This window comes from Oncorhynchus nerka, linkage group LG24 (genome assembly GCF_034236695.1).
Source record: "Oncorhynchus nerka isolate Pitt River linkage group LG24, Oner_Uvic_2.0, whole genome shotgun sequence".
Lineage (NCBI taxonomy): Eukaryota > Metazoa > Chordata > Actinopteri > Salmoniformes > Salmonidae > Oncorhynchus > Oncorhynchus nerka.
In genome coordinates this window covers 85,385,947-85,400,397 of record NC_088419.1, presented here as the reverse complement: position 1 = coordinate 85,400,397, position 14,451 = coordinate 85,385,947, and the positions used below count along the sequence as shown (strand labels likewise).

Below are 14,451 nucleotides of genomic sequence, written 5' to 3'. Positions count from 1 at the left end.
TTAGTCAGCCACCACTTGTGCAAGTTCTCCCTCTTAAAAAGATGAGAGAGGCCTGTAATTTTCATCATAGGTACACTTCAACTATGACAGACAAAATCAGAAAAAAAATCCATTGTAGGATTTTTAATGAATTTATTTGCACCTAATATACCTAATATAATGTTTACATACCCTACATTATTCACCTCATATGTATACATATATACTGTACTCTATATCATCTACTGCATCTTTATGTAATACATGTATCACTAGCCACTTTAACTATGCCACTTTGTTTACATACTCATCTCATATGTATATACTGTACTCGATACCATCTACTGCATCTTGCCTATGCCGCTCTGTACCATCACTCATTCATATATCTTTATGTACATATTCTTTATCCCCCTACACTTGTGTGTATAAGACAGTAGTTTTGGAATTGTTAGTTAGATTACTTGTTGGTTATTACTGCATTGTCGGAACTAGAAGCACAAGCATTTCGCTACACTCGCATTAACATCTGCTAACCATGTGTATGTGACAAATACAATTTGATTTGATTTGATTTGAAATTATGGTGGAAAATAAGTATTTGGTCAATAACAAAAGTTTATCTCAAGTTTATCTCAATACTTTGTTATATACCCTTTGTTGGCAATGACAGAGGTCAAACGTTTTCTGTAAGTCTTCACAAGGTTTTCATACACTGTTGCTGGTATTTTGGCCCATTCCTTCATGCAGATCTCCTCTAGAGCAGTGATGTTTTGGGGCTGTTACTGGGCAACACAGACTTTCAACTCCCTCCAAAGATTTTCTATGGGGTTGAGATATGGAGACTGGCTAGGCCACTCCAGGACCTTGAAATGCTTCTTACGAAGCCACTCCTTCGTTGCCCGGGTGGTGTGTTTGGGATCATTGTCATGTTGAAAGACCCAGCCACGTTTCATCTTCAATGCCCTTGCTGATGGAAGGAGGTTTTCACTCAAAATCTCACGATACATGGCCCCATTCATTCTTTCCTTTACACGGATCAGTCGTCCTGGTCCCTTTGCAGAAAAACAGCCCCAAAGCATGATGTTTCCACCCCCATGCTTCATAGTAGGTATGGTGTTCTTTGGATGCAACTCAGCATTCTTTGTCCTCCAAACACGACGAGTTGAGTTTTTACCAAAAAGTTATATTTTGGTTTCATCTGACCATATGACATTCTCCCAATCTTCTTCTGGATCATCCAAATGCTCTCTAGCAAACTTCAGACGGGCCTGGACATGTACTGGCTTAAGCAGGGGGACACGTCTGGCACTGCAGGATTTGAGTCCCTGACGGCGTAGTGTGTTACTGATGGTAAGCTTTGTTACTTTGGTCCCAGCTCTCTGCAGGTCATTCACTAGGTCCCCCCGTATATGGTTCTGGGATCTTTGCTCACCGTTATTGTGATCATTTTGACCCCACGGGGTGAGATCTTGCGTGGAGCCCCAGATCGAGGGAGATTATCAGTGGTCTTGTATGTCTTCCATTTCCTAATAATTGCTCCCACAGTTGATTTCTTCAAACCAAGCTGCTTACCTATTGCAGATTCAGTCTTCCCAGCCTGGTGCAGGTCTACAATTTTGTTTCTGGTGTCCTTTGACAGCTCTTTGGTCTTGGCCATAGTGGAGTTTGGAGTGTGACTGTTTGAGGTTGTGGACAAGTGTCTTTTATACTGATAACAAGTTCAAACAGGTGCCATTACAGGTAACGAGTGGAGGACAGAGGAGCCTCTTAAAGAAGAAGTTACAGGTCTGTGAGAGCCAGAAATCTTGCTTGTTTGTAGGTGACCAAATACTTATTTTCCACCATAATTTGCAAATAAATTCATTAAAAATCCTACAATGTGATTTTCTGGATTTTTTTCTTCTAATTTTGTCTGTCATAGTTGAAGTGTACCTATGATGAAAATACAGGCCTCTGTCATATTTTTAAGGGGGAGAACTTGCAGAATTGGTGGCTGACTAAATACTTTTTTGCCCCACTGTACACTGTGTGCTCTAGGGTAACGGTGTCTAGATGGAATTTCTATTTGTGGTCCTGGCAACTGGACCTTTTTTGGAACACCATTATTTTTGTCTTACTGAGATTTACTGTCAGGGCCCAGGACTGACAGAATCTGTGCAGAAGATCTAGATGCTGCTGTAGGCCCTCCTTGGTTGGAGACAGAAGCATCACATCCTCAGCAAACAGTAGGCCTTTGATTTCAGATTCTAGTAGGGTGAGGCCAGGTGCTGCAGACTGTTCTAGTGCCCTTGCCAAGTTTGTGTAAATGGATTTGACACAACACCGCTTTCAATAAATTTATATAGCAGACTGTTATGCCAAATTGAGTCAAAAGCTTTTTTGAAATCAACAAAGCATAAAAAACTTTGCTTTTGTTTTGGCGATAGAAACTAGGACCAATCCTATGGAAACTTTGCTTCTCTCCCCCGCTCTCTCTCCCTCCCCCTCTCTCTCTCCCTCCCCCTCTCTCTCTCACCCTCTCTCTCTCTCCCCTCTCTCACCCTCTTTCTCTCTCTCCCTCTCTCTCTCCCCCCTCTCTCTCTCCCCCTCTCTCTCTCTCACCCTCTCTCTTTCACCCTCTTTCTCTCTCTTACCCTCTCTCTCTCTCCCCCTCTCTCTCTCTCTCACCCTCTCTCTTTCACCCTCTATTCTCTCTTTGCAATTATTCTTTGTTCTCCTTTCCCAACCTTTTCTCCCTCTCTCACCTCTGTCAGTTTTTGTAGCTGCCTCTTCTTTCTTTCTTTCTTTCTTTCTTTCTTTCTTTCTTTCTTTCTTTCTCTCCCTCCCTCGTTCTCTCTCTCTCCCTCTCTTCATGAGGTCCATGTCTAGTTATTAAGCTGAAGTCAGAGTAAGGATGGGCCCATCCATTAACCCTGAGCACCGCTGGGCCTCGGAACTCCTGCTGTACACCCCCCGATGGAAGACATCACCTGCATTACCAGGGTCACCGCCACACACACACACACACACACACACACACACACACACACACACACACACACACACACACACACACACACACACACACACAGCTTGAAGTCAGGAAACAGCTGGAGGTCAGGAATCATGAACATCAGGAAAAAGAGAGAGCAGAGTGTTTAGAGACAGAGAGACAGGGGATGAGTGTTGTGAAGAAGAAACAGGCCTGTTTTAAAGGTTGACCACCTTTTAGGGTGGGGGAGGAGGGGTTCAACTTTGTTTTTAGTAGGATATTTATGTAGCTTTGCCTGGGCTGCCAAACCACGCCGCAGCAAGCAGGCAACGCATCAAGGATTCAGACACATGAAAAATGGATGGGTTGAAAAAAGGGTTGCTCTATTCTAAGATGGAGATAAGAGGGCTCCGATGTGCCCTGCTCTATTCTAAGACGGAGATAAGAGGGCTCCGAGGTGCCCTGCTCTATTCTAAGACGGAGATAAGAGGGCTCCGAGGTGCCCTGCTCTATTCTAAGACGGAGATAAGAAGGCTCCGAGGTGCCCTGCTCTATTCTAAGACGGAGATAATTGGGCTCCGAGGTGCCCTGCTCTATTCTAAGATGGAGATAAGAGGGCTCTGAGGTGCCCTGCTCTATTCTAAGACGGAGATAAGAGGGCTCCGAGGTGCCCTGCTCTATTATAAGACGGAGATAATTGGGCTCCGAGGTGCCCTGCTCTATTCTAAGATGGAGAAAAGAGGGCTCCGAGGTGCCTTGCTCTATTCTAAGACGGAGATAAGAGAGCTCCGAGGTGCCCTGCTCTATTCTAAGACGGAGATAAGAGGGCTCCGAGGTGCCCTGCTCTATTCTAAGACGGAGATAAGAGGGCTCCGAGGTGCCCTGCTCTATTCTAAGACGGAGATAAGAGGGCTCCGAGGTGCCCTGCTCTATTCTAAGACGGAGATAAAGAGGGCTCCGAGGTGCCCTGCTCTGCCCTTCTAAAATGGAGATAATTGGGCTCCGAGGTGCCCTGCTCTATTCTAAGATGGAGATAAGAGGGCTCTGAGGTGCCCTGCTCTATTCTAAGAAGGAGATAAGAGGGCTCCGAGGTGCCCTGCTCTATTCTAAGACGGAGATAAGAGGGCTCCGAGGTGCCCTGCTCTATTCTAAGACGGAGATAAGAGGGCTCCGAGGTGCCCTGTTCTATTCTAAAACGGAGATAATTGGGCTCCGAGGTGCCTTGCTCTATTCTAAGACGGAGATAAGAGGGCTCTGAGGTGCCCTGCTCTATTCTAAGACGGAGATAAGAGAGCTCCGAGGTGCCTTGCTCTATTCTAAGACGGAGATAAGAGGGCTCCGAGGTGCCCTGCTCTATTCTAAGACGGAGATAAGAGGGCTCCGAGGTGCCCTGCTCTATTCTAAGACGGAGATAAGAGAGCTCCGAGGTGCCCTGCTCTATTCTAAGACGGAGATAAGAGGGCTCCGAGGTGCCCTGCTCTATTCTAAGATGGAGATAAGAGGGCTCCGAGGTGCCCTGCTCTATTCTAAGACGGAGAAAAGAGGGCTCCGAGGTGCCTTGCTCTATTCTAAGACGGAGATAAAAGAGGGCTCCGAGGAGCCTTGCTCTATTCTAAGACGGAGATAAGAGGGCTCCAAGGTGCCCTGCTCTACTCTAAGACGTAGATAAGAGATTCTTCAGTAAAAAGGTGTGTCAGTGACCAGCACTGCTTTCCCATGCATTTAACCCAACCCCTCTGAATCAGAGAGGTGCGGGGGGCTCCCTTAATCGACATCCCCATCATCGGCGCTCAGGGAACAGTGGGTTAACTACCATGCTCAGGGTCAGAACGACAGATTTTTAGCTTGTCAGCTCGGTAAATAGCTTGGCCTTCTACAGTATTGTCCTGTGGGAGCAGAGGGCTGGGATAGTCTCACTTTGATTCTGGGAGGAAGGGTAGTGATAGATAATGTATCTGTATTCAGACAGTGGTGAACTACCAAACTGCCTAGCATCCAGAGGAATAGATCTCCTCTGAGATGTCTTAGAGCTCAGCATGGCTTTTCCCCTGTTCCACCAAGCCTCACACACACATCCATCCAGTAATAATCAATAACCTTTCTTCATGAAAACCCTCACTGTGGTAACCGTCTCCGCGGATCCAGACCTTTTGTCGTCAAGTGAGCTGTTTAATTCCTTCGTTGCCCAGAGGGCCCAGGTCTAATAATCAAGCCTGTTAGAGATACCTGGGGACAGGAGAACACTTCTCCTCCTTCTGTCTCCCTCGCTCCTCCCATCCATCTCATCCTGCTTTAAGTCTGTTACGGAGAGGGCACATGCACACACAATGCTATAGAAACCAGGACCAATGCTATGGAAACCAGGACCAATGCTATAGAAACCAGAACCAATGCTATATAAACCAAGACTAATGCTATAGAATCCCAAGACCAATGCTATAGAAACCAAGACCAATGCTATAGAAACCAAGACCAATGCTATAGAAACCAGGACCAATGCTGTAGAAACCAAGACCAATGCTATAGAAAGCAGAACCAACTATATGGAAACCAAGACCAATGCTGTAGAAACCAAGACCAATGCTATAGAAAGCAGGACCAACTCTATGGAAACCAAGACCAATGCTATAGAATCCAGGACCAATGCTGCAGAAACCAAGTCCAATGCTATAGAAAGCAGGACCAACTCTATGGAAACCAAGACCAATGCTATAGAAACCAGGACCAATGCTGTAGAAACCAAGACCAATGCTATAGAAAGCAGGACCAACTCTATGGAAACCAAGACCAATGCTATAGAATCCAGGACCAATGCTGTAGAAACCAAGTCCAATGCTATAGAAAGCAGGACCAACTCTATGGAAACCAAGACCAATGCTATAGAAACCAGGACCAATGCTATAGAAAGCAGGACCAACTCTATGGAAACCAAGACCAATGCTATAGAAACCAGGACCAATGCTGTAGAAACCAAGACCAATGCTATAGAAAGCAGGACCAACTCTATGGAAACCAAGACCAATGCTATAGAAAGCAGGACCAACTCTATGGAAACCAAGACCAATGCTATAGAAACCAGGACCAATGCTGTAGAAACCAAGACCAATGCTATAGAAAGCAGGACCAACTCTATGGAAACCAGGACCAATGCTATAGAAACCAGGACCAATGCTATAGAAAGCAGGACCAACTCTATGGAAACCAAGACCAATGCTGTAGAAACCAAGACCAATGCTATAGAAAGCAGGACCAACTCTATGGAAACCAAGACCAATGCTATAGAAACCAGGACCAATGCTGTAGAAACCAAGACCAATGCTATAGAAAGCAGGACCAACTCTATGGAAACCAAGACCAATGCTGTAGAAACCAAGTCCAATGCTATAGAAAGCAGGACCAACTCTATGGAAACCAAGACCAATGCTATAGAAACCAGGACCAATGCTGTAGAAACCAAGACCAATGCTATAGAAAACAGGACTAACTCTATGGAAACCAGGACCAATGCTGTAGAAACCAGGACCAATTATGTAGAAACCAGGACTGCAGTGAAGTCATGTTGCCGAGATCAGAGAGAGAGAGTCACTGTCTGTCTATCAGTAGCATTCATTTTCAGCCTATTACTGTACATCTGACTGTGTGTGCACGTCTCTATGTTTGTGCATGCCAGATTATGTACATCTGACTATGTGTGTGCACGTGTGCTTTATGTGTATTTAAAGAGGAACAGTTTCTGTGTGTGTATGTGTATGTATAAAAAAAAGTTATGTTTTATTGTCACACCAGACAGGGTGAAATGTGTTGTTTTACAGGGTTTGTGTGGGGGTGTGTGTGTTTTTATGCATGTATGCTTGCGTGCGTTTTTGTGTTTGTGTGTTTGCGTGTATGTGTTAGGAGGTGTCTGTTTGTGTGTTTGTGTGTGGGTGTTTAGAGGTGTGTGTGTGTGTTTGTTAATGCGAGTTTGACTGTTTGTGTGCCAGTGTAAGATCCACTCATCCAGCATGGTGATTCAGAGCCTAGAGTATCCTAAGCATCCTAAGCAGCCAGCCTGCTGTTCCAGTGCCCCAGCCCGGCTTATGTAAAAGCAGAAGGGAGCTTTAGAGTGAAATTGAGAACATATAACACATGCATAGGCATACAGCAACTTATCTGAGAGGAGAGAGAGGGAAGAACAGAGAGAGCAGAGAGGGGTAGAGCAAAGAGGGGGAGAGGGGGAAAAGAGAGAGCAGAGAGGGGAGAGCAAAGGGGGGAAGAGAGAGCAGAGAGGGGGAGAGCAAAGGGGGGGGGAAGAGGGGGAGAGCAAAGAGGGAGAGCAGAGAGGGGGAGAGGGGGAGAGCAAAGAGGGAGAGCAGAGAGGGGAGAGCAGAGAGGGGAGAGCAAAGAGGGGGAGAGCAAAGAGGGAGAGCAGAGAGGGGGAGAGGGGAGAGGGGGAGAGAGGGAGGAAAGAGGGGGAGAGAGGGGGAAGAGGGGGAGAGAGGGAGGAAAGAGGGGGAGAGAGAGGGGGAAGAGGGGGAAAGAGGGAGAGAGAGGGGGAAGAGGGGTAAAGAGTGAGAGAGAGGGTGAAAAGAGGGGGAGAGAGGGGTGAAAAGAGGGGGGAGAGAGAGGGGTGAAAAGAGGGGGAGAGGGAGAGAGAGGGATGAAAGAGGGGGAGAGAGGGGGAAGAGAGGGGGAAGAGGGAGAAAGAGAGAAGACATGGAGGAGATAAAGTGAAGCAGGTACAGGTCAGGGAAATGAGGAAAAGAGAGAAATGAGAGCTAGAGAAAAGAAAGTGGAAAAGGACAGGAAGTGTAGGCAGGAGAGGGAGAGGACGACAAATAAAGCATTAGTAAAAGAAAGAGAGTGAGAGAGAGAGAGAGAGAGAGAGAGAGGGAGCAAGAGACAGAGGGAGCGAGAGAAATAGAGAGAGCGAGAGCGTTTGCGGGTGTGTGTGTGTGTGTGTGTGTGTGTGTGGGGCTCCAGATAATAGTAGAGTAGAGGTAATGGTCTACTCTCCCAACGGGGTGCTTGTTTGGCCTTCTTCACAACCACATGCACCATGTTGTTTAAAACACACAAAAAATCACCTAATGTGCTCTCCTTTCTCTTCCCTCGCCCTCTCTCTCCTCTCATTCCACTCTCATCCTCCCTCCTCACCCTTAGCTTCTGGGCTTCCCAGACTACTCAACCATTGCCCTTAGAGTCTGGGCTTCCCAGACTACTCAACCATTGCCCTTAGCTTCTGGGCTTCCCAGACTACTCAACCATTGCCCTTAGCTTCTGGGCTTCCCAGACTACTCAACCATTGCTATGTCTGATAGTTTCGAGGTGGCAAAGACCTCATTCACTGATAACCTACAGAATGGAATACTCCTCAGATCCACTGTCCCCTGATTAGGAAGAGGAATGAGAGAGCTAGACAATGGAGGAAGGGAGCACAGGGAGAACATTGGCCCAGTTACAACAAAACAAATAGTGAGTCAAGTAAAAAGAGGTACGGTAATGACCACTGCGCGTGTTGAGTGTTTTGAATCTGATGGGAAATGCTACATACTGTATCTATCCCTTATGGCCAACCTGTTACGAACACAGATTGTGTTACTGTATGCGTCATTCAAGGTTAGCGTTGGATGGAGTGGGATTCAGTGGGTTCACTCGAGTCACTGGTAAACTTACTGAAAGGTCATTGGGTCGATGACCCATTGGATCATAGGAAGCTAAGACGATTTGAGCCACACATCAGTCCGCAATTCAAATCATAAATGACAATCCCCTTTGTATAATGCACACACACACACACACGCACACGCACACACGCAAGCACACACACAAACACACACGGACGCACAGACACACACACACACACACAGACACACTCATGAACTATTATTAAATGTTAATACCCTGGGCTTGTAGAAGGGGTGAAGGGACGGATGGAGGTATGGAGGGAGGGATGGAGGTATGGAGGGAGGGATGGATGTATGGAGGGAGGGATGGATGGATGTATAGAGGGATGGAGGGGGGAGGGATGGAGGTATGGAGGGAGGGATGGAGGTATGGAGGTATGGAGGGAGGCATGGAGGGAGGGATGGAGGTATGGAGGGAGTGATGGAGGTATGGAGGGAGGGATGGAGGTATGGAGGTATGGAGGGAGGCATGGAGGGAGGGATGGAGGTATGGAGGTATGGAGGGAGGGATGGAGGTATGGAGGGAGGGATGGAGGTATGGAGGGGGAGTGATGGAGGTATCGAGGGAGGGATGGAGGTATGGAGGGAGTGATGGAGGTATGGAGGGGGAGTGATGGAGGTATGGAGGGAGGGATGGAGGGATAGAGGTATGGAAGGGGGATGGAGGTATGGAGGGAGGGATGGAGGTATGGAGGGAGGGATGGAGGTATGGAGGGAGGGATGGAGGTATGAGGTATGGAGGGAGGGATGGAGGTATGGAGGGAGGGATGGAGGTATGGAGGGAGGGATGGAGGTATGGAGGGAGGGATAGAGGTATGGAAGGGGGGATGGAGGTATGGAGGGAGGGATGGAGGTATGGAGGGAGGGATGGAGGTATGGAGGGAGGGATGGAGGTATGAGGTATGGAGGGGGAGTGATGGAGGGGGAGTGATGGAGGTATGGAGGGAGGGATGGAGGTATGGAGGGAGGGATGGAGGTATGGAGGGAGGGATGGAGGTATGGAGGGAGTGATGGAGGTATCGAGGGAGGGATGGAGGTATGGAGGGAGGGATGGAGGTATGGAGGGGGAGTGATGGAGGTATGGAGGGAGGGATAGAGGTATGGAAGGGGGATGGAGGTATGGAGGGAGGGATGGAGGTATGGAGGGAGGGATGGAGGTATGAGGTATGGAGGGAGGGATGGAGGTAGGGATGGAGGTATGGAGGGAGTAATGGAGGTATGGAGGGAGGGATGGAGGTATGGAGGGAGGGATGGAGGTATGGAGGGAGGGATGGAGGTATGGAGGGAGGGATAGAGGTATGGAAGGGGGATAGAGGTATGGAGGGAGGGATGGAGGTATGGAGGGAGAGATGGAGGTATGAGGTATGAAGAGAGGGATGGAGGTATGGAGGGAGGGATGGAGGTATGAGGTATGGAGGGAGGGATGGAGGTATGGAGGGGGAGTGATGGAGGTATGGAGGGAGGGATAGAGGTATGGAAGGGGGATGGAGGTATGGAGGGAGGGATGGAGGTATGGAGGGAGGGATGGAGGTATGAGGTATGGAGGGAGGGATGGAGGTAGGGATGGAGGTATGGAGGAGTAATGGAGGTATGGAGGGAGGGATGGAGGTATGGAGGGAGGGATGGAGGTATGGAGGGAGGGATGGAGGTATGGAGGGAGGGATAGAGGTATGGAAGGGGGATGGAGGTATGGAGGGAGGGATGGAGGTATGGAGGGAGAGATGGAGGTATGAGGTATGGAGAGAGGGATGGAGGTATGGAGGGAGGGATGGAGGTATGAGGTATGGAGGGAGGGATGGAGGTATGGAGGGAGGGATGGAGGTATGGAGGGAGGGATAGAGGTATGGAAGGGGGATGGAGGTATGGAGGGAGGGATGGAGGTATGGAGGGAGGGATGGAGGTATGAGGTATGGAGGAGGGATGGAGGTATGGAGGGATGGAGGTATGGAGGGAGGGATGGAGGTATGGAGGGAGTGATGGAGGTATGGAGGGAGAGATGGAGGTATGAGGTATGGAGAGAGGAGGGGGGAGGGATGGAGGTATGAGGTATGGAGGGAGGGATGGAGGTATGGAGGGAGGGATGGAGGTATGGAGGGAGGGGAGGGAGGGATAGAGGTATGGAAGGGGGATGGAGGTATGGAGGGAGGGATGGAGGTATGGAGGGAGGGATGGAGGTATGAGGTATGGAGGGAGGGATGGAGGTATGGAGGGAGGGATGGAGGTAGGGATGGAGGGGGAATGGAGGTATGGAGGGAGGGATGGAGGTATGGAGGGAGGGATGGAGGGGGATGGAGGCATGGAGGGAGGGATGGAGAAATGGATGGATGGGTGGATAGAGGGATGGTTATTGGAGGAAGGAATGGGGAGGGATGGATGTATGGAGGGATGGATAAATGGATGGATAAATGGAGCTATGAAGGGATGGATGGAGCTATGGAGCTATGGAGGGATGGATGGATGGAGTGATGGAGGGATTGATGGATGTATAGAGGGATGGAGGGATGGATGGATGGAGTGATGGAGGGAGTGATGGATGTATAGAGGGATGGAGGGATAGAGGGATGGATGTATAGAGGGATGGATGGATGGAGGGAGGGAGTGATGGATGTATAGAGGGATGGAGGGATAGAGGGATGGATGTATAGAGGGATGGATGGATGGAGGGAGGGAGTGATGGATGTATAGAGGGATGGAGGGGGGATGGATGTATAGAGGGATGGAGGGATGGATGGATGGAGGGAGGGAGTGATGGATGTATAGAGGGATGGAGGGATGGATGGATGGATGGAGGGAGTGATGGATGGATGTATAGAGGGATGGAGGGAGGGATGGATGGATGTATAGAGGGATGGAGGGATTGAGGGAGGTATAGAGGGATGGATGGAGTGATGGATGGATGGATGGAGGGAATGATGGATGGATGTATAGAGGGATGGAGGGATAGAGGGAGGTATAGAGGGATGGATGGATGGATGGAGGGAGTGATGGATGGATGGATGTATAGAGGGATGGAGGGATGGATGGAGGGAGTGATGGATGGATGTATAGAGGGATGGAGGGAGGTATAGAGGGATGGAAGGAGTGATGGATGTATAGAGGGATGGAGGGACGGATGGAGGTATGGAGGGAGGGATGGAGGTATGGAGGGAGGGATAGAGGTATGGAAGGGGGATGGAGGTATGGAGGGAGGTATGGAGGGAGGGATGGAGGTATGGAGGGAGGGATGGAGGTATGAGGTATGGAGGGAGGGAGGGATGGAGGTATGGAGGGGGAGTGATGGAGGGAGGGATGGAGGTATGGAGGTATGGAGGGAGGCATGGAGGGAGGGATGGAGGTATGGAGGGAGTGATGGAGGTATCGAGGGAGGGATGGAGGTATGGAGGGAGTGATGGAGGTATGGAGGGGGGGGATGGAGGTATGAGGTGTGGAGGGAGGGATGGAGGTATGGATGGATGGAGGTATGGAGGGAGGGATGGAGGTATGGAGGGAGTGATGGAGGTATGGAGGGAGGGATGGAGGTATGGAGGGAGGGATGGAGGTATGGAGAGGGATGGAGGTATGGAGGGAGGGATGGAGGTATGGAGGGAGGGATAGAGGTATGGAAGGGGGATGGAGGTATGGAGGGAGGGATGGAGGTATGTAGGGAGGGATGGAGGTATGAGGTATGGAGGGAGGGATGGAGGTATGGAGGGAGGGATGGAGGTAGGGATGGAGGGTGGATGTAGGTATGGAGGGAGGGATGGAGGTATGGAGGGAGGGATGGGTGGAGGTATGGAGGGGGATGGAGGGATTGAGGGAGGGATGGAGAAATGGATGGATGGGTGGATAGAGGGATGGTTGTTGGAGGAAGGAATGGGGGAGGGATGGATGGATATATAGTGGGACGGAGGGATGGATAGAGGGATGGATAAATGGAGCTATGAAGGGATGGATGGAGCTATGGAGCTATGGAGGGATGTATGGATGGAGTGATGGAGGGATTGATGGATGTATAGAGGGATGGAGGGATGGATGGAGTGATGGATGTATAGAGGGATGGAGGGATAGAGGGATGGATGTATAGAGGGATGGATGGATGGAGGGATTGAGTGATGGATGTATAGAGGGATGGAGGTATAGAGGGATGGATGTATAGAGGGATGGATGGATGGAGGGAGGGAGTGGTGGATGTATAGAGGGATGGAGGGGGGATGGATGTATAGGGGGATGGAGGGATGGATGGATGGATGGATGGAGTGATGGATGTATAGAGGGATGGAGGGATGGATGGATGGAGGGAGTGATGGATGGATGTATAGAGGGATGGAGGGAGGGAGGGGTGGATGGATGTATAGAGGGATGGAGGGATTGAGGGAGGTATAGAGGGATGGATGGAGTGATGGATGGATGGATGGATGGAGGGAATGATGGATGGATGTATAGAGGGATGGAGGGATAGAGGGAGGTATAGAGGGATGGATGGATGGATGGAGGGAGTGATGGATGGATGAATGGAGGGATGGATGGATTTATGTATAGAGGGATAGAGGGAGTTATGGATGTATAGAGGGACGGAGTGATGGATGTATAGAGGGATGGAGGGAGGTATAGAGGGTTGGAAGGAGTGATGGATGTATAGAGGGATGGATGGATGGAGGGACAGAGTGATGGATGTATAGAGAGATGGATGGATTTATGTATAGAGGGATAGAGGGAGGAATAGAGGGATGGAGGGAGTTATGGATGTATAGAGGGACAGAGTGATGGATGTATAGGAGATGGAGGGAGGGATGGATGGATGGAGGGAGTGATGGATGTATAGAAGGATGGAGGGATGGAGGGAGGGAGTGATGGATATATAGATGGATGGAGGTATAGAGGGATGGATGGATGGATGGATGGGGGATGGATGTATAGAGGGACGGAGGGATGGAGGGAGGTATAGAGGGATGGATGGGATGGAGGGATGGATCTATAGAGGGATGGAGGGATGGAGGGACGGAGGGATGGAGGGAGGTATAGATGGATGGATGTATAGAGGGAGGGAGGGATGGAGGGATGGATCTATAGAGGGACGGAGGGATGGAGGGATGGAGGGATGGATGGAGGTATAGAGGGATGGATGGAGGTATAGAGGGATGGAGGGAGGTATAGAGGGATGGATGGAGGTATAGAGGGAGGTATAGAGGATGGAGGGAGGTATAGAGGGATGGATGGAGGTATAGAGGGATGGAGGGAGGTATAGAGGGATGGATGGAGGTATAGAGGGATGGAGGGAGGTATAGAGGGACGGAGGGATGGAGGGAGGTATAGAGGGATGGATGGGATGGAGGGATGGATCTATAGAGGGATGGAGGGATGGAGGGATGGAGGGAGGTATAGATGGATGGATGTATAGAGGGAGGGAGGAATGCATCTATAGAGGGATGGAGGGATGGAGGGATGGATGGAGGTATAGAGGGATGGATGGAGGTATAGAGGGATGGATGGAGGTATAGAGGGATGGAGGGAGGTATAGAGGGATGGATGGAGGTATAGAGGGAGGTATAGAGGGATGGAGGGAGGTATAGAGGGATGGATGGAGGTATAGAGGGATGGAGGGAGGTATAGAGGGATGGATGGAGGTATAGAGTGATGGATGGAGGTATAGAGGGATGGAGGGAGGTATAGAGGGATGGAGGGAGGTATAGAGGGATGGATGGGGGTATAGAGGGATGGATGGAGGTATAGAGGGATGGAGGGAGGTATAGAGGGATGGATGGAGGTATAGTGGTATAGAGGGAGGTATAGAGGGATGGATGGATGGAGGGAGGGAGTGATGGATGTATAGAGGGATGGAGGGGGGATGGATGTATA

At 49.6% G+C, this 14,451-nt stretch overlaps 2 protein-coding genes across 2 annotated transcripts; both read right to left on the bottom strand.

Moving 5' to 3' along the window:
* Window positions 1–11,027: 11,027 nt before the first annotated feature.
* LOC135564259 (guanine nucleotide exchange factor subunit RIC1-like) lies at window positions 11,028–12,944 on the bottom strand (the record flags this gene model as incomplete). The annotated part of the gene is made up of 3 exons (XM_065008523.1): window positions 11,028–11,255; window positions 11,319–11,605; window positions 12,755–12,944. Coding segments are annotated over 3 exons (705 nt in total), but the record flags the coding sequence as incomplete, so codon positions are not given.
* A 612-nt stretch (window positions 12,945–13,556) lies between these two features.
* On the bottom strand, window positions 13,557–14,249 carry LOC135564352 (guanine nucleotide exchange factor subunit RIC1-like; the record flags this gene model as incomplete). Its single annotated transcript, XM_065009239.1, has 1 exon — window positions 13,557–14,249. A coding segment is annotated over one exon (693 nt), but the record flags the coding sequence as incomplete, so codon positions are not given.
* Between the last annotated feature and the right edge of the window lie 202 nt (window positions 14,250–14,451).